We start from the raw sequence: 20730 nt of genomic DNA on the forward strand, positions 1-20730 counted from the left end.
ACTTACATCAATTCCCATTCCATTCTGCTCCAGTATTTTCCTGAGGGAAATAAATATAAATTTATAAATATATGTGTATATAAAGCGAATCCTGTGTTCCAATCTGTGAGTTATGTAGGGCTGTCTCTATTTTTAAAGGGGGATCTGAAACTCAGAAAGTTTCAGTCTTCCTAATTTCATACAGCAAGTAAGTGTGAGTCAAGACAGGCAGTGGAACTCTCCGAGGATGGAAAAGACACAAAATCTGGAGTCAGAAAATCTGAGTTGTGGTGTGCACTTGGTCACTTTTCATCATGTGATTCTGAGAAAAATAATTCCACAAATTTCCAATGCTTTATATTTAAAAGAAAAATAAGAGCACACACGGGGGCGCCTGGGTGGCTCAACTGGTTAAGCTTCCAACTTCGGCTCAGGTCATGATCTCGGGATTTGTGAGTTCGAGCCCCGTATCAGGCTCTGTGCTGACAGTGTGGAGCCCGCTTCAGATTCTATGTCTCCCTCTCTCTCTCTCTGTCCTTCCCCCGCTAGTGCTGTGTGTGTGTGTGTGTGTGTGTGTGTGTGTGTGTGTGTGTGTCTGTCGCTCAAAAATAAATAAACTTAAAAAAAATAAGAGCACACAAAAAGATTGGTAACAGTAAATGGGCATAGTTTCAGTGGAAGTATTTTCAATATGAATATAGTAAGTCTTCAAAGGATTTATGAAATTATGGACTTCCTTCTTGCCATGTAGTTGAAGGTTACATTAAAGGAATCTAAATGCTCATTTTTTAAATCACTCATGTTTTTCTATAAACTTCTAACACTTGCTTTTCTGCCCACATGTTTTTACTTGAATGCTTCTCATCTTTAAATTCATATGCAGTCTTTTTGTCTTGCTATTTCATATTTCTCTAATAGTCCATGATTTGCATTACTTCTGAGAGATTTTAGTTATCTATCCAGTAAGAAAAGAAATCGTAGCTATCTCATCATACTTCTTCAGGTTATCAGCTACCCACTATCTCTGGGGATACTAAAAAGATGGCCGTTGTGATATCTAGTTATCTGTCAGTCTTTATAAAAGTTAGAGCCAACTGAAACAGAAGCCAGCAATGAAAACTACTTACAATGTCAGAGACGTACAGGGTGACTCTTAAGGCTAAAAAGTTTAATGTTTCTTGTACCTTTCTATATGTTATTCATTTATCATATTGAAATTGGATTTGTTTGCATAATTCCCATTACGGGAAATCTCTAGAAATTTGTAAGCTGCACGTAGACCCAATAATCAGATTGATGTAATCACTAGTCACAGAAAAAAAAAAATGCTTAGGTCATAAATAACAAGAGAATCCACTTATTGTAAATAAAGTAGAAGGGAGACATTACAGAGCAATTTCAACCAAGCAAGATAATTAAACTCAGAGATACTGTTTCCTGTTTCTCTGGTATAAACAACAAAGCGGCTCCACTGGCCTCTGCACAACCTGGATGTCCTAAGGCCACATCCCTCTCCTTTCCTTCCACTTTCCCTAAAGAGAATTCTGGGTCATAAAGGAATGAGAATTGGTATAACTTCTTTCCTGAAAGGACTTGAGCTTCCTCTGCGTTGATATTTGTGTCATCTTATTATAAGACGAGCTAACATCTATTATTAATTGATGCACTAATTAAAGCCATATTTGCAGTTTCCATTAGCTTATTCCCTAAATTCTCCAGAGTTGGCTGTCTGGTTTTAATCAAAACCAAATGGTAGTCCAAGTTCCCAGCCTGAAGCGGCTAGGAGGAAGTCATTCAGTGGAGGCACAAGAAAGCAGAAAAGATAAACAGATGATAGTTCACAAAATTTGTGTCGGACAAAGGGTGCAGATACCGTGAGCTGCTCTGGAGATGTGATTCAGGGACTCTGTCATGCTGGATGGAAGAACTTGCAAGTACTTAATGTCAGCAAGACTGTAATGGGATCAAGATGGAGTCTGTCTCCTGCTCTCCCAGCCCTGCGCTTGTGTAACTGGAGGATTCTGACTGGAGGTAAAGCTGCATGTGCCATGACAGAAACTACTTTAATTCTGTGAAGGATTCCTGGGATTGGAGAGGTTTGAAGGCAACGTTCTATCTCCTGGCTTCTCGGGATTATCCTCACAGATCTTGTCAGGTACAGTATGCAGGGCTGTAGCATTTTAACTTGTAAGTAGGGTTAAAAAAAAAAAAAAGAAAAAAGTTTTGCGTTTAGGGGATTACCGTTTTTAAAACACCTAAATTCATCTTGCTCTCCTAAGAGATCATTTGAGAGGAGAACGGCAAAGGTATTTGGATTAAGCTGTGCACAGGCATTTAATATAGTGGAAATGCTGTAGAGGAAGGAAAAAACTGTTTTCTTTCCTTTTTTTTTTTTTTTTTTTTTTTTTTTATTCATCAGCAGTGTGGGATAGAGAAAGCTCTACGACTTTATGACTCTCCAGCTAATCACCTCAAGAGCTTTGACAAACTCACTTCAGTTCTGTGTAAAATCAGAACTCCTAAAACGCCCAGGCGGGCTGTGCTCGGCCCCCCTCCCTCTGCTTCGTGCACTCTTTCTCACATGCACTGCTCAGAGGCAGGAAATGCTTCCCAGGCAATCTGGGCCTGCTTGTGGAGGCCCCTTTCGCAAAACATCAGTCTGAATTTAGTGGACAGAAGTCACTAGGAACGCCTTGACAGACTCCTGCTTTAACTGAGGCTCCCTCCAGCTGCAGAGGGTGTTTTTGTTAGAATCACACACTGCGTAAAACTGCTTAGAATAGAGCCATGATCTCAACCACGAAAACGTGAACTTATATTTTGGAGGAACTAACGGGGACGGACTTCTTGCCTAGCCTGAGCGTTGAACAATGTCATGCCTGGGCGTTTCAGCTCCTCGTTGTCTAGGTAAGACGCTGTGGACTCTCTGTCTTTGTATGTCGAGGCAATCTTTGAAGAAGCAGAAAGTTTGACAGAAAGGCTAGCATCTTGCACTGCGTGGTGATTTCCTAAGTTGTGGAGCTCAGCTGTGAAGTTAGAAGTGGAAAATGTTTAGTGAGGAGGAACTGTGAGTCAAATTGTTTTAGCACAATGTCAATTCTAAAACAGGCTCCACAGAGATTTTACTCTTTTCCTCCATGAACGAAGAGTTTATTTTAATCCCTTTTTCTCTTAACTTTTTGATGAATAAGACCAGGTTTCCTGTTAGATGGCACAATGCAAAACAAATACATATTCTCACACTTAAGTGTGAGGGGTAAGTGATTTCTTTTTATCTTCCCTTCTTTTGCCAACAGGGAGAGTAGATAGCACCAGACTGACTTTTCTTGATGATGTATCTCCAGAGAATATTCTGTGGCATGTAAACATATTAAGATTAGACTCCTCAGTAGTTCCCCAAACCGGTTTCAACCACAGCTCAAGCTGTTAGTGTACAACTTAAATGTTTCATTAAGAAACAGGTAAACACACGAAACTTCAAAAATTATTTCTATCCTAAATAGTATTTAATCTGACTTTCAAACACTTTAAATGTTAGAGTTGGACTTAGTTTATAAGGACTTTCCTAGATTCACTGCCTAGGTCATATTTGTGTGAATATTTGTGAATAATTAAAATAAATCTGAATGACAATGACATTCGTTATTATCATTTTAAGGCAGCTGGAAATCACTACAGTCATATGAAAAACCAAGCATGTATTCATGTATTCATAATTCATATAATCATAAAATTAGATTTCCGTGGGGCTGTAGTCTCTTTAAGGTATCTTAAATGTTTAAGCCTGTACTATATGAAGTAAGAAATCTAGCAATGACTGAAATAAAATGGACTTGCAATGCATAGCATCCTGTTACATTTATATTTCCGAAGATTGAAAAATGAAAATAATTATTTTAAAGAAACAATGTGGGATGGCATGTGAAGGGAATAAATATTCAGGCGTATCTCCAAATCAATTAAATGACCACCAAACGTAACAAATGAAAGATGAGAGCCATTTGACAGTTGGATCATAAGAAATCAAGTGTTTTAATTCTAAACTTTCACACAGTACAAGGTGACCATTTGTTGCATTAGCTAACTTACTGAATTCTATGCTAGAATGAATTATCTTGGTGAATTTTAACTATTCATTAACAAATTAAGATATGTTATTACCTTTAAGTATTAAAAAAAATCTATTGTTAAGCATGTTAAAAATAAAATGCTGACTTACCTAAATTATGATTTCATGATCGTAATTGAAAAGAATTCATAATTCTTAATAATTCACAATTTGAATTCCTAATCCAAAAGAATTTCAAGGAAGGAAAGATCTCATAAGAGATCACTTCTTGAAGCACTGTCCTGAGGTTTCCACAAGACAGCTGAGGAATGACATTCAAACATGACCTGTCCAAGGTCATACTGCGAGCTAGTGGAAGAGATAACAGAGGAACCCTGCTTCGTAATTCAGATATCTTTACACTACATCACCTTCTCAAGTAATAATAATTATGCAGAGTGAAGTATGAAATATGTCCAGTAGAAGGCTACTTTTAGACAGAATCTTATAGCACCTCTTTAAAAAATAAAAAAGTCCTAAAACTGCCACCCAGGAGGGGGAAAAAATCATGGCTTAAAAAAAAAAAAGAATCAAATTCACTAAGTAATGAACTTTTCTCAAATGCAAAAGTTTTTATGCCTTTAACCCTTCAATGGAGTAACTTGTTGGTGACAATTTTGTTATATTTCCTATTTATGCTAAGAAAATCCATATGCTAATAATTATACTAATATTAAACTGATGTTTCTTAAAAGCATAGGGCTAGGAAGGAGTTGTCCGATTCATGTCCTCGTATTCAAATGGTATCATAACAAATCTATCCCAACCAGCAATGATCAGGGCTTTTATTCCCCACATCAGAACCGGTCTAAGGACCTCATGCACCCAGACATTCTTTCTTTTATCTAACCTAAATCTCTATTGCTCTAGCCTATTTCCAGTTTTATGGGTTTTTCCTCTGTGGAAACATGGAAAACCTAAATGGACATATGAAAACATAAGTGTACGTTTGTGGGCCAAATAAAGCCCACTTGCTTTCATCTTGCCTTGTATGGCTTATTTTCAATCCTTTAATTGGTTCATACATCTCCTCTGAGCCTTCTACAAGGTCCTTTAGTTGTAGAATGTAGAATTTCTTACAGTATATAAATAAGTGTCTGAGCAGGGCAGTGTGAAATGAGAGAGTTGGCTACTTAAGCTGTATCATACTTCATATGTGACAGTACATGGTGCCATGCAAGCTGAACGCTGCACTCTCCAAGGCAAGAAACTTTCTTATAAAACTAATATATGTCATTTCGACTACATGCCATTTCTTGGAGGGAATGTATGTCCTGATCCTTTCTTTTCCATTTTTATGAACCAGATCGAATTTCCTGATGTTATTACACTTAAAAGATACGCCATTCAACACTTTTGGTGTCACCGTACTGCACATCATTGGAATGAGGAATACATTCAGTAAAGCAGTAGCTTATACAACTGACTGCATGATTAGCAGGGAGCCTAGCAAAAAAGAATGCATCAGTTTATATTTTTCTTAAGGATATTATAATTTAAAAGGCCGATTTTCCTGACCCCATTTAAACCTGCCCACAGCATCCACCTCACTACAAAGACCTTAGGTAAGCTTTAATCTCACCCATAGAGGATTGGGTCTTACTGGCTTTAAACAAGTTTAAATTGGGGACGTTTTAAATTAATCTTTTATTTTTCTCTTACGTGTTTCTTCTTGGAAAATGAATGGTGTGTTATCTTACAATGAGAATCTCTCTGTAGAAATCATTACAGTACAACAGGTTTCCGAAGAGATGACCTAGTCCTGGATCGGAGAATTTTATTATCAAAATAGAGAAATGTCAATAATTGTACATGAGAATTTAAAGAGGATGAGGAAAAAGTAAAAACCTCTGGATTTGAAGGAGTTGGCATGACTGTTGTACCTTCCTCCCCCATGTGAACAGTAAGCCCCATATGCCTACAACTTTAACCAAACAAGTTTACAAAGAAGTCCAACTCCAGACTGACTTTGGTGTGGTTATAGGAATGCAACTTTTATTTCCATGGTTCCCTTTTGGCATTAAATTGGTAGTCAGTTCATAGAGTTTTGAGAAATAGATGGACTTAGTTTTTAGTTAAATTAAACGGAATAAAGGTAAAGTGTGGACCTTGAGACCACTTTTAAAAAGAGATTGTTGATTTTGATTCAGTAGATTATATAGAGTATATAAGTCAACTTGAATAAATAAGGACTCCTATGCAAAAAAAAAAGGGGGGGGAGACAATTTAAACAGCATGCATATGATTGTTCTCATTAATTAAGATAGATGGGCAGAAAAAACTGTTGTATTAGTTATATGTGTAAAAAATGTTTTGTATATGAATGAATTAACAAAGTATTTTAGCAATACAATTGAGGGAATTCAAAGGGAAAATAAGTTCTGTAATGGAAATGAGAGAGAAAGGAAGTAGGAAGATGAAAGCAAGTTTAGAAATGCAATTAATGTTTCTTTTTATTCTCAGCAATTAACAAAATACTTAACATATGGTATCCATACCTATTTGTCAATAAATATTTGTGGAATAAATAGGAAGGAACAAGGAAACAAAGGAAAGAAACACCAGTGATAAAGAATGGGAATTGTGGGACTTTTTTTTTTAAATTTTCCAGACATCCTGTGATGATAGAATAATTTTTACAGGGGAGGAAAAATAAGAGGTTGTCAAGAATCATCAGAGCCTGAGGCCAAAGGTTAACAACATTCTCATAAGATGACATAACAAATTCATTAGAAACCAGAAGGAAGCTTGAGCATCCAGAAGTAGTTTAAAATGAAAAGTTACATGAAGCCAGTGACAGAGCACTAGTGCATTTTCCTCTATTTAAATGGGGTGGAGAACTGAAAAACTCATGGGCAGAGTCAGAAAACTGGCTCTAATTTGCATCTTTGCCACTTGATGTTCTGCGATTTGTAGCACATCCCGTAACTACTTTGAGTTTCTGCTGTTTATTGGTAAAATGTGGCAGAGAATGAAAACACTTATATCACTGGGTCATGTTGAGCATCACATGAGATTTTATATGGGCAAATTGTTTTGCACACAGTGCAAATCTTTGTTTAAAAGATTTAAATAAATCTTTGTTTAAAAAAGCATAGGTCAACTAGTCAAGAAAGAAAGACTCATGGTGTTTCACGTTTTGGCCAAGTTGCTCATCTATATTGAAATAGCGTGGGAATGCAAGGGATAGTTCCAGCTCCTACTCAGCCATGGATTCTGCAGCTAAGGTCAATCAAAAATTGAGGAGTCGTCATCGTCGTCATCATCATTAGTATCATCATTACGTCCCGTAACATCTAGTGAGTTCTTGCAGTATGCAATGGGTTAAGTGTTCTACATATATCATTAGCTTAGTATTATTATTTTAGCTTAATTTTATTATTTAACCCTCAACAATTTTTCATTATTCCCATTACACAAGTGAGAAAACTGAAGAACACATTTAGGTAACTCAATCACCAAGAAAAAGAAATGGTTCTTTAACCATATTGCCTTCACAAAAAAATGGAGATAATAACTTCTGCCCACCGATAGGCATTTGACCTTGAGCTAGTGACTGAGGCCTGCCAAAATTCCTCCCTATAAAATTAGGGCAATGATAGCAACGACTTCCTAGAGTGTTTGTGCTTATTATTGCCAAGGGACATAGTGTAAGGACAGTACCTGACCCATAGTAAATGCTTAGGAAATGGGAGTCTTTTTTTTTTACTGTTACTATGATAGTGACCATCAGAAGTTTTCGATGCACCTCCTATTCTGTATCCAAAAAACATCTGATAATAAAAACAAGTTCAACTGTACATAGGTGACAAAAGAAAATGAGAATTGTACATATTAAATACAGACGGGAAAGTTGACATCAGAGGCAGCAACCCCTGCCAGGATATGACGTAACAGAAGTAGCTAAATTCCCAATGATTTCATGTTCCTGATTTCCATGGAAATCGTACTTATTTGAATGAATGCCATCTCAGTCTCCTGTTGTCACCTAGCAATCTAAGCACCTGTGTCGATGTAGCCATATCTCTTATTTACAGTGAGCGATTACTGTGTCTACCGTTAGAGGGTTCTTAGAAATGATAGCAAAGCTAAAAATAGAAAGTGGCCACTTAAAGCAAAGACACATCTCACCATGCTGATGATAAAGCTTTATAATCCATGTCCCTTGGTGAACAGAAATGCTGTTTTGCCATTCAAAAAAAAAAAAAAAAATAGCAGCCAAGCTCTTGATATCAAATTTAACGCTAAGCTATTTCCTATTGCATGAAAAATCGCAGCAGAAACAAGTTCAGAGCAAAGACTCTCTTTTTTGGTTATAAGGGATTCTGTAGAAAAAAAATATCAAAAACAAATGATTAATTATTCATTAATTTATTTGCAGAGACATCTAAGATATGGTATAGTTCTAGAAATTCTGCATATGATGGAACACTATCAATGAGAAAACTGTGTACTTTTGAAAAATAGGCAAATCTAAAGAGAATACATGTATCTAGAAAATACTGCATCCATGATGCAATATTATTCCCCATGATGTATTATTTTTTAAATTTTATTTAAATCTAAGTTAGTTGCCATATAATGTAATAATGGTTTCAGATGCAGAATTTAGTGATTCATCACTTACAAATAACACCCAGTGCTCATCCCAAGAAATGCCCTTCCTAATGCCCATCACCCATTTAGCCCATCCCCCCCCACCCACCCAACACCCCTCCAGCAACCCTCAGTTCTCTGTATTTAAGAGTCTCTTACGGTTTGCCTCCCTCTCTGTTTTTATCTTCCTAATTCTGGGATCATTTGGAAACCAGTTATCCTCAAAAAGGTCTTAGTGATATCAGGAAAATATTATGAAGTATTCCACGATTCCCTCAAATTGCCTGTGGGTTACTTAAGAAAACATTAAGAGAATCAGCAGACCTGGCTGACGTGAGCTCTAAGGTGGTAGTAAGTCACACTCTGCCAGTATCTGGGCCCCTCCCTGCAAAAGAAAGAAGGAAGGAAGGAAGGAAGGAAGGAAGGAAGGAAGGAAGGAAGGAAGGAAGGAGGGAGGGAGGGAGGGAGGAAGGAAGGAAAGAAAGAAAGGGAAGAAAGAAAGAAAAGAAAGAAAGAGGAAGGGGAAAGAAGGAAGGAAGGAAGGAAAGAAAGAAAGAAAGAGAAGAAAGAAAGAAAGAAAGAAAGAAAGAAAGAAAGAAAGAAAGAAAGAAAGAAAGAGGAAGGGGAAAGAAGGAAGGAAGGAAGGAAAGAAAGAAAGAAAGAGAAGAAAGAAAGAAAGAAAGAAAGAAAGAAAGAAAGAAAGAAAGAAAGAAAGGGAAGAAAAGAAAGAAAGAAAGAAAGAAAAGAAAGAAAAAGAAAGGGAAGAAAAGAAAGAAAGAAAAGAAAGAAAGAAAAGAAAGAAAGAAAGAAAGAAAGAAAGAAAGAAAGAAAGAAAGAAAGAAAGAAAGAAAAAGAAAGAGGAAGCGGAAAGAAGGAGGGAAGGAAGGAAAGGCAGGAAAGAAATGACTGAGGCTGCATTACATAGCAGGAACCTGAAGGTAAAAATAGGGCACCACAGGAATAATAATTTATAATTTTAGAAATCTGCTTTTTTTTAAATGATGGACTGACTTCTAGTGAATTGACAGAGTTAATTTTCACATTTACTTAACTCCTGGAATCTTTGGCCCCCGAAAGCTAAGAGTAAGAAAAAATTTTCCAAGCTCAGGAAAACTGAGATACACATGAAAAATAGGTCAATATTAAAAGAATATTTTTAAATTGGGTACCTGCTTCTTCAGTTTTCTTCTAAAGCCCAAAACTGATGGAAGCTTGGATGTGTCTTTCGGAAAAAGGAATGTACTACTTATTCCGCTGGCGTGCTTCATTATAGGCGGTTTATTTTATAATATACTATTTTTTATGATATCTAGACAGCCTAAATGCATGGTAGCTATCTCATATATAATATTTTAAGCTTCATGAAGCAATTTACCAACAAAGAGTTTCAATACGAGTTTGTTTTCCACAAACAGCTAAGAGGCATAATGAGTAAATTCCAACATCTGACAAAATATGTGGAAGTAGATGGATAATGATTTTGTGAAGAATTGGGACACAGATTGCTACTCAAGAAAGAAAATCTGCATCCAATCATATGGAGATAAAGTCACACATCATATTCTTAAAGATCTCTCTCTCCCACAGTCTATTACTAGCCCTGTCAGATTTGGATCAGGCAGAATGAATATTTTAAAGGAAAAGCGTTAATTATCTTTTACTAAAATCTGGCTACCCCAACCCCTGACTAGAGTCATAGAAATGCTTTTTTAAAACGTGGTATCTTTTTTGGCTTTTTGTTCATGCATTTACATGAAGGAATTAAGAAGAGTCATATCTGCCTACGCTTTCTTACTGCTCCTAAGCATCTTGAATATGAGACATCAGTTTGGCAATGAAAAGCATTCCTCTTCATGTTATCATTGAGTTGGAGAGCAGTAGGAAGATGCCCAAATGTGCACCACTTGGTTTGCTAGATAATTTGTTCCTTGACAGCCTCATCAAGAAAATGAATTTCGTTTTGGCCTCTGCAAATTCTCACTGTAATCAATATTTACTTTGAAATTAATGAGCCTACAAGTGAAAACCTCTACTAAGTTGTGATCATGTCTGTGTTGTTGCTTCTGTTCTAATTGTCTAATTCAGTTTGTAAGTGGTTTGGGGGCATTTACTAGTTGCAAATGTGACTCCCTGAAAGTAGGCTCAGAGACCTGAAGATTTGAAATCGTGATAGGATCTTCAGATTCCCAGTCACTCCATTTCACAGACTTGACCCTTATATTAGCAACAGAGTAGGTCAATGTAGCAATGTTCTTTTCTTGGTTCAGATGCGCTCTTTATCTTTAAAGAGTACATTTTAGAGAGTTGAAACTACTTTTAATTAAAAGGAGAGTATTCCCCTCATTTCTTCTCTTCTTTCCCACAATGGCTGAGAATATGCTATATGGTAGATATTACTCTTATATATGCTTTAAAAAAAGGACTCGGAGGACAACATGACCTACAATTTAACATGGGGTAAGTAATTAATATGAAAGACCCTAAGGGAAACCAGAAGCAACTGTGGACATCTAAAGAAAAAGTAGAAAAATAAAGAGAAAGTGGCAGTAGTATTATGTCTTTAGTTTCTAGTAAATACATAGAATCTGTGTGAAGGTATTTAAAAATGACCCAGAAGTCAATCATGTGTGCATGCATATGTGTGTGTGTGTGTGTGTGTGTGTGTATGTATACATACATTTTAAAATTTTTAAATTTTTATTTATATATGTGTATATATTTATGTCTATATACGTCATTTGTTTCTGAAAGGATAAAATGAGATACCCACATTTAAGGGGTTGAATCAGGAAAGTTGTCATTTTCTAAGTACTATGAATGAGATGTCCAGGAGAAGTTGCAAAATAGTGTAATGAATTCCTCTTTTCACATGCAGTTACTCAGTTCAGGTTATGTACAGCTTATTTTCTATATCTGAATTTTTAATTTTTAATTTTAAAGATTTGTTAAATGTTTTTTATTTATTTATTTTGAGAGAGAGAGTGTGCATGCATGCACAAGTGGGGCAGGGGCAGAGAGAGAGAGAGAGAGAGAGAGAGAGAGAGAGAGAGAGAGAGAATATCCTAAGCAGGCTCCATGCTGTTGGCACAGAGCTGGATGTGGGGCTAGAACTCGTGAACCGTGAGATCATGACCTGACCCAAGATCAAGAGTTGAACACTTAACCAACTGAGACACCCAGGCGCTTCTTGTTTTCTGTATCTTAAAACTTCTGTTCAGATAACATTTTAGAGAGCTATAGCTAAGAGGATTACCAAGAATATTTGTCCTGAATGGCAGAAGTTCCTAAAAGGGTCAAAGGAGGGAGCGCCTGGGTGGCTCAGTCAGTTAAGCATCCGATTTTGGCTCAGGTCATGATCTCATGGTTTGGGTTCGAGCCCCGCATCAGGCTCTGTGCTGACATCTCAGAGCCTGGAGACTGCTTTGGATTCTGTGTCTTCCTTTCTCTCTGCCCTCCCCTGTTGCACTCTGTCTGTCTCTCTCTCTCTCTAAAAAAAAAAAAAAAAAAAAAAAAATTATAAAAAAAGAGTCAAAGGAGGAAGAAGGCCATTAAAAAAATACCACCTAAGAATCTTATAGAAAACTACATGACATTATTGGCCCAAAATAAATACCCAAACTGGCCCCTTTATTGTGCTAAAGGAATGAAAAAAGATATATGTGTAATCGTGAGGGGGTAGTATTGTGAGTGGGGAAGGGAATACAGGGAATAGTTTGGCCCTATTGGATGTGTTGTAGAGGAACTGCAATCATATTTACCTATCAACTCAATCTTAAAATCACTGCTCTCGAGGCGCCGAGGTGGCTCAGTTCGTTAAGCGTCTGACTTCAGCTCAGGTCATGATCTCGTGGTTCATGGGTTTGAGCCCCACATTGTGCTCTGTGCTGACATCTCAGAGCCTGGAGCCTGCTTTGGATTTTGTGTCTGCCTCTCTACCCCTCTCCTGCTCCCACTGTATCTGTCTTTCTCTCAAAAATAAACAAATGTTGGGGCACCTGGGTGGCTCAGTTGGTTAAGCGTTCGACTTCTGCTCAGGTCGTGATCTCATGGTTTGTGAGTTCGAGCCCTGCATCAGGCTTTCTGCTGTCAGCAGAGAGCCCACTTAGGATCTTCTGTCCCCCTCTCCCTCTGCCACTCCCCATTCACGTTCTCTCTCTCTCTCTCTCTCTCTCTAAAATATAAACATTTAAAAATTAAAAAAAAATCACTGCTCTAGAACATATTAAAATTTAGATAAAATTTAGATTAAATTTAGATTATTATTTAACATGCTTTATGAGATTCAGAAATTTTTTCTTTATTTCAAGCAAATAACACATCGAATCATCACAGTTTAATTGTTTTTAGCTGTTTCTCCTATTACCTCCATATTTCTAAACAACATGATTATACTATTTCTTTTTTCCATTTTAGACATTATCTGTTAACTTCCTATTTTGGGAAATAAAGAGTTAGCTCTCTGAGACTATTCTTCCCAGCATCTCTAACCCCATCCCCTACAAAAATGCTATGTTCCAAAAAATAGTTGCTTTCATAATTTTTTATTAAGTCAGTATTTACTACTTGCATTATTTTGGCCACACAAAAAATTCACAGCTAAGCCAAGTAGTGTACTATATTTCTTTTCTTTTAAATCTCTTTTTCCTGGAGGTAATAACTGACTTTTCTAGTTTTCTATGTAATTATTACTAATTCTTCCACCTAAATTGGCTGACTTTATTATAAAACCCTCTCAGTGTGGTCACATACCTCATATAATGTATTAAATCCATGTTTTTTCCTTAGAGTCATCTCTTGTAGAGAACTTTGGGATTTATTTGAAATGATTGCTTGCTAGGCCTGCTACATAAATTTCATCCTGAAAATTCCATTCCCTGATCTTTGTGTTGAATTTCTGACTCCCTTGTTGCCGTGTCTTTTCCACTTTATTTATTCTCTTATTTAGGTGGAACTATCCCTACAGTAGCTTCTTGAGAAGAGGGGGGACATATTTTAAGTCTCCTCATATAATTTTATGGTAGAAATAATCTCATCAGAATTTTGAAGATATATTTTCCTGTCTTGTTTCCAGTTTTTCTATTAAGAAATCCAACACCACCGAGATTCCCAATACATAATATATAATCTCTTTTCTCTTTCTGATAACATGTATGTGCATTTGCTTAACTCTAAAGCTCTGAAATTTCACAATAATGTTTTCTGCTGTGGTCTATTTTTATTCCTTGTAGTACTGCATACTTTATGAATTCCCTTGTGTCTGAAGACCTGGGTCTGCAAAATTTTCTGAAAACAAATTTGTTAAATCTCTCCCCTCAATTTTCTCTGAATGCACCTGAGAAATGTGGTTCCCCTCCAAGATGACAAATGGGTTTTCAAGTTGTTAGTAATTCTCTGGAGTTTATTGTCGCCCCTGCTATCTTTTTGAAGGAGGTGATTCTAGAATAGTGAAACTCTGAACCTCAGCTCCCATTTGATCTGGATGTTGTGGAGGCAGGAAATTTACTACAGAGGGCCTTATTCCTCTAGTTTTCTCCTCTAGAAACCCTATCCAACATTTACACCATCCCCATACCACTCACTATTTATAAGGAAGGAAGGAAGGGAAGAAGTGAGGGAGGGAGGAAGAGAAGAGAGGAGGAAGGAAGGGGAAAAGGAGGAAGGGAGGAAAGGAGGGAGGGAGGGAGGGAAGAGGGAAGGAAGGAAGGAAGGAAGGAAGGAAGGAAGGAAGGAAGGAAGGCAGGCAGGCAGGCACACAGGGAGGGAGAAATTGATGACCTTCTGTTTTATGTTAAACTTTACGTGGTATCTGTGGCCATGAGAGGACTTATTTTTTTTTTCTTTATGTGAGTTTCTTCCATAAAATTGTTAAGTTCCTTTAGGAAAGGTAGAATATATTATTTAGGTTTATATTCTCAATGTTTAGCGGGGTGTCTGTGGCCCCTGGGCAGTAAATAAACAGGTATTGAAGACTTGTCCAGGTAGCTTTGCTGTCAGCTCCTCAATGCTGCACCCTTGATTTCAGATACAAGTGCCTTATTTGCATCACCTTCTCTCAGGCTATAGAATGAGCAATGGTGATTATCATCAGGTTCTTCTTTTCTAAGGACAATTGCCAGGCCAAAATACATAGTATGTGTTTATTTCAGAAGCAGGTACAAAGGAGAACATGATCATTTGATATCAGATATAGGTCAGTGATTCTCAGACTAGAAGGTCTCCAATTGTTGTTATTGTTTAGTGTAATAATGTTTAATTTCAGGACACCTGGATGGCTTAGTTGGTTGAGTGTCTGACTCCCAATTTTTGCTCAGGTCATGATCTCAGGGCCATGGGATCGAGCTCCACATCGGGCTCCACGCTGAGTGTGGAGCCTGCTTGGATTTCTCTCTCTCTCTCTCTCTCTCTCTCTCTCTCTCTCTCTCTCTCTCTCTCTCTTTCTCTCTTTCTCCCCCTCCTCCCCATCTGCCTCCCCAACCTACACGTGCTCTCTCCCTCTCTCTAAAATGATAAAAAAAAATTATATTTAATTTCAATTAACTTTAAAATACTGTATGGCATAAAATGCTTATGTCAAGGAATGGTTAAGTGTTACAAAATTAGCTCAAATAATAAATCTGAAATTGTGTCTAAACACTCTATGCACTAATATCACAAAAAGCAAATTTGGACATTTTACAAACATTTTCCAAAATGGCTACATAATTAGAAGTACATAGAATCTCTTGTAATATTAATGCAGTGGTGTTTGAACACATGCATTTAAGAAGTGAAAAATCCCCATGGAAATTCACTTCATAAAATCAACACCCTGCAATGACCTATACTTTTCCAGATCCTTCATCCAAATCCTCAGCTGCTGAGCTCATTCTGAATGGAATTGCACAAAAAAGATTACAAAAAATATTAAATTGAAATTTGCAAAATAACTAGTATTTAGAAATATCATTTTAAGGAAAGCAGCCTGCTGAGGAGGCTGATGGGGAAAATCAGGTCTTTTACAAAGACTTCTCCATCTATAGGATGGGTTCCAGTCAATTCAGATGATTTAGAAAATGAGGTCAGTATGCTCAGATGCAATTGATAATAATCCAACACTACTTTTTGTTAATACTCTTCAGCCTTTAGATCGTAGAGGCAGGTTATAGCTATAAATCTTATAAATAGAATTTAAATAGGAAGTGTGAATAAGAAAGTCTGGAGAGAGAAATTTTTTAAAAATCTATCAGACTGTAGGATATGGAATGAGCACTCAAAATGTAGTGATGCTAGTCATAATGATAATTATGAAATTTTATGTCTTAAAAATATATAGACACTGTACATTCACAAGAATGATTTGGAAATGTCCAAAGAACCTAGATTCGCAGGACAGGAGTTAATGTTTTGTGTTCAATCTACCTAATTTACAATCTCTTCTCGCAACTAGATGGCCTCAGAACTTGTTGAACTGTCTTCCTTTGACATTATAAAAACACTTACCTATTTGCCAAGGTTAAGTGAAATAAATTAATATTATGATAAGGTCCTAGGGGCAAAATTTTTATGTAATCTGTCCCCCAAGGAGTTAATAAAACTCAATTTCTTTTTAGTAAAAGAAACGAATTCAGAATTTAGTCTCAACTTAAATGTAAATGTGGTTTAGGAATGACACAGTAATACCACTTTGCATTTCTTAAGTTAGCCTGCTCTTTCTACACTGGATAAAAATAAAGAAAAGAAAGCATCTAAAACAGAACCGCCCTATTACAACCCAAATTTGCCCAGGAAAGCAGAAATTTTCTGGCCTGCATCTATGCGTTTTTTCCACTTTCCGTAGCCTCCCACACTATAATGACTTATGCATGGAATTCAGGGACTTTATATTTTCTTTTGAGTGCAAAATGAATGCCAACATGGAAAATGTGCATGCTGACCATTTTCAAATGGTCACAGGCCTTTGAGAGAACCAGATAGTATCCAGAAAGATATTTGGTCAGGCTAGGGTACCAAATTCTAGTACATTCCTTAATAAGTCTGCTGGTCTTCACAGGATGGGAATATTTACCTTTCTGGCAAGTGCTTAGTCAGAATAGCTTGAAGTTTTTGGTAGGGACTCAGAATCCTTTTCAATAGACTGAAGTGACCCCAAACCAGCGTAGTAGTTAATCTTGTTTATGGATGAAATCAATAAGCCAATCCATGTTATGTGCTGACAGTTCTTGTGTGGAGGAAAAACTAGAAGTGTCTACTTTTTGAATGGGATTTTTCTTTTATGGTCCAATAATTTGGTTTCATTTTGGGGCAACATTTGGATTAGTCATTTTTGCAAAGTTCAGTTTACATTGGTATAATCTGTTTCCTTGAACTAAGGGGTTTGAATAGTTCAAGGCAAAAAGGAGATGGAAACCTGGAATGTATTTATATTCTACCCTATCTTATGCCTGGTTTTCTGGTTTACTGAAATTTTTATGGCTAAAGTCTAATAGAAGTATATAAACGAAACTCCTTAGAAGCCAAAAAGAAAGAGACCGAAGTTTCTGAAGAATTGTACCCATTGTTTTATCACGCTCACATCTTCTTTTTGGTTCTCTGAGTTCCTGCCTGAGGAGTTTAGATTTTATACACACTAAATGTATGTGGAGGGAAGGGGTCCAGGTAGAATCTCATGCCATGGAGACAGTAAAGTTTGTTGGCTATCTAAATTTGGGCCTTAGAACCTGGGCCTAGTGTAAATCCTGGTGTGCTTCCTGGATGTATTACCTTGGGCAAGTTATTTAACGTCTCAACAAAATGAGCTTGCCACCTAGTAGTAGCAGTAATAGCATGACTGTAAATGTATTTGTCCTAAGGCATGGCCAGTGGTCTGTGTTCCATTTTCTTATGAATTATGTGTTAATAGGAGCTAAACCAGATTATTCCATGTTTCTTAGTCTCTCCCTGGAGTAAATACGTCCTGGTAGTTTGGCCTCTGTATTAGCTCTTTCACAGACTAGTCCATTACACATGCTGTCTCTGTAGCTCACATTTTGCATGAGCAGCTCCTGGTGGCCATTGCTGCAATTCAAACCGAGCAACAAATAGATTTCTGTAAGAACTTGGGTTCACAAAAGTAAAGCAGGAAAGTATGTAAGCTAGAGTAACAAGTTTCTTCTGGTGATTTCTATTAAGTACTGCAAGGCAAATATGTTCTTAATGGAGTGTCAAACACTCAGGACTTACGTCTTCATTCATTAATAGGTCAGTCGATCCACCTGCCTTTCAAATGCTGTCAACGTTTTTTGACCAGAAATATTACATGTGAAGTTTTCTTCTAATATTAGGCTACTTCTTAAAGAAATAACATCATTAAATCTATGGAAAGAAGCTTTGTAAATTCCCTTACTTAATCTTTCCTAGCACAGATTAAGCGCTCTCTTTTCCAAGACACATTTTGACTCTAGAATGATTATCCTAAACTATATATAAATTTTTAATTTTTTTTCATAGGTGGCAAAATGATAAAATTCACTCTCTTCTTCGGTCCGCGCATATGACGTAATGTCTCCTCAAGTTCCATCTCCTTCAGTGTCACATGGAACGTATCTCTCAGTCTGTCGTCAAACTACGATGACATGTCTGTAGCTATCAGAAAGAGAAGCTGGGAAGAACATGTGACCCAATGGATGGGGCAGCCTTTTAATTCTGATGATTGTAACCCAGCATGCCATCATGGACTAGTAGCTGACAGCTCCCAGGCAAGTATGGAAAAAGATGCAACTTTAAATGTGGATCGCAAAGAGAAGTGTGTTTCACTGCCAGACTGCTGCCATGGCTCAGAGCTGAGAGACTTTCCTGGGAGGCCAATGGGTCACATTTCAAAGGAGGTGGATGAAAATGACAGCCCCGAAGGTGAAGATCAGTTTCTTTCTCTGGAGGCCAGCACGGAAACACTAGTGCACGTGTCTGATGAGGATACCGATCCCGATCCCTATATTACAGATGATAAACAAATTTTAACTACGCAAGGACATAAGATATCAGACCAACATACTATCAGAGGAGCAGGCTCCTTAGTAAAGACACTGCCCATCATGGAAGGTAACCAAAGTAACTCCTGGGGAATGGCTGGTGGAGCTGACTTGGCACTGGTAGAAGAAAAGAGGGGGAAAAAACCTGTTGACACTACAAGTAAAAGCCTGGAGCTTTGTAATGATATAAGCTTAAGTGAAGTAAAAGATGCATCCCAAACAAATGCATGTGACTCTTCACATGTGAAAGATATTGTGCCTGAGAAGCAATTGCTTAATTCAGCTGTAATTGCTCAGCAACGAAGAAAACTTGACTTCCCTAAAGATGAACATGAAAGAAACACCTGCGGTGTAGTACAGGATGAGTTCTTGGCTATTCCTCACAAGGGCAGAGGACTGCCATTATTAAAAGCAGATTCTGGAAGCTGCCTTCTACAACCTCCTTCCTGCCCTGATGGAATGTCAGCTGAAAATGGCCTAGAGAAGAGTGGTTTGTTAGAACATCAAAACAAATGTCTTCCAAAGGTCAACTCAGAAGATGGCATGCAGTGTTTACACTTAAAGGAGACTCTGGCCACCCAGGAACCCACAGATAATCCGGTCAGACTTCGCAAAAGAAAGGTAAGGCACATGCACAGATTATCTGGTTTTTGGAATTTTATAAATATCCTTGTTTCTATCACTTATTATTTTGCTAGGATTAAAGAGATATGTAGATGTTTCTTTTGCCCTATAGTGTAGCTGTATAACTCAAGGATTATCTTCTTGGGGGGAACATCAGAATATGTAAAAATTAGAATATAATAACCTATTCATTTCACTAATAGTATTTATCATAGTTTGTGAACTATGCTCTCTGGAATTGTGTTGAAGACAGAATTGGTTTCACTTTCCTTAGTTGGAATTAAATAGCCACCAGATAGCTCATAGTTCAAGGCCTAGCTGATGAGTGTTCTCTAATTTTTAGAAAGAAAGTAATAATACTTTCTTTATTTAAAGTCAGTTATTTGGACTTATTTCTTTTGCCCTTCAAAAAGTATATTTTATCATAATTAAAGTGGTATGAATCACACATTAAAAATGACCCCTTTACATCTCCAAAGACAACAGTATGCCCTACCCCCAAATATGTTTATAAAAATAATACCCTGGCACATTTGCTATCATTAGGTGTATCAACTTTAATTCTGAACCAAAAAGAACCAATAGGTGAAATTACTTTTTATGGTGAGTCTCCTTTAACTACTCCTGTAGATGCCACAATCCCCGTAGAAGTTTCCAAGTGAGAGAAGCAAAGATTGGAGTGGAGTTATTTGAAGCATGGCTTAGCTAGTAGACTCTTGGCCAAAATTTGTCTTATCTTTAGGATTTTCCCCAAATTCTTCCCACAATGTAGTGGTTTACTATCCTGATGTAAATACAAATATAATTTCTTCTATAAATGCAACGTGGTCATTGGCATTGAAAACTCCCTGTGGACTGGACAACATCTTTCCTCCTCTTTTGATATAATATTAATCTATAATGGCACTTCTCCTCATACAAAACCAATGTTCAACTGGACTATGTACAATGAGGAAAGAAAACAATCTCTAACTCTTTGTGGGGGGAAAAAAAGAAAAAAGAAAAAACAAAGTCCGGTTTCCATAAACTGTGGTTTTGCTAACAAACTAGATCAGTAACGTGTCATAAATTAGTTTAAATGAAGTCAAAGACTTGACAGCCAACGATCAGTATGCTCAAACTCTATGACAACAGAGCATTCTGTGTTTCTGGCAAACTCTTCTTTCTTTATACATCGCATTGAAATATTAATGCTGCATAAAGTTGTTATGATTGGCATGCTCAGGTCACTTTTCCAGAAATGTCCTATATCCTATCAAATCTGCTGGGAATGCGATAATGACATAAGAAATTATTAATCGACCTATGACATAGCTCCCCTAAAATAAGACAAACCCTGCCCAACTGCTGACAAACATTAAACATTCCAGAAACATACGCTCACCACTTGGACATTTATATCAATAGTAAGAATGCTGGAAAGAATTTTCTCTTGGA

General features: G+C 37.1%; 1 protein-coding gene across 8 annotated transcripts in view; it reads left to right on the top strand.

Moving 5' to 3' along the window:
• Positions 1–20730, top strand: part of DLC1 (DLC1 Rho GTPase activating protein) — a 566624-nt gene that overhangs the window by 134579 nt on the left and 411315 nt on the right. For 2 of the 8 annotated variants that reach the window (XM_086703318.1, XM_086703319.1), the window contains one exon: positions 18149–19290. In XM_086703318.1, the coding sequence (XP_086559444.1) occupies positions 18274–19290 (1017 nt within the window). In that variant the 5' untranslated portion in view covers positions 18149–18273. Of the gene's footprint in view, positions 1–1629; positions 2135–2489; positions 2887–5393; positions 5653–18148; positions 19291–20730 lie in introns of those variants that run through there. The other 6 variants (XM_086703316.1, XM_086703322.1, XM_086703315.1 and 3 more) reach the window with 6 other exon arrangements.

Source organism: Puma concolor, chromosome B1 (genome assembly GCF_028749965.1).
Source record: "Puma concolor isolate L17-30 chromosome B1, mPumCon1.1.hap2, whole genome shotgun sequence".
Taxonomy (NCBI): Eukaryota; Metazoa; Chordata; class Mammalia; order Carnivora; family Felidae; genus Puma; species Puma concolor.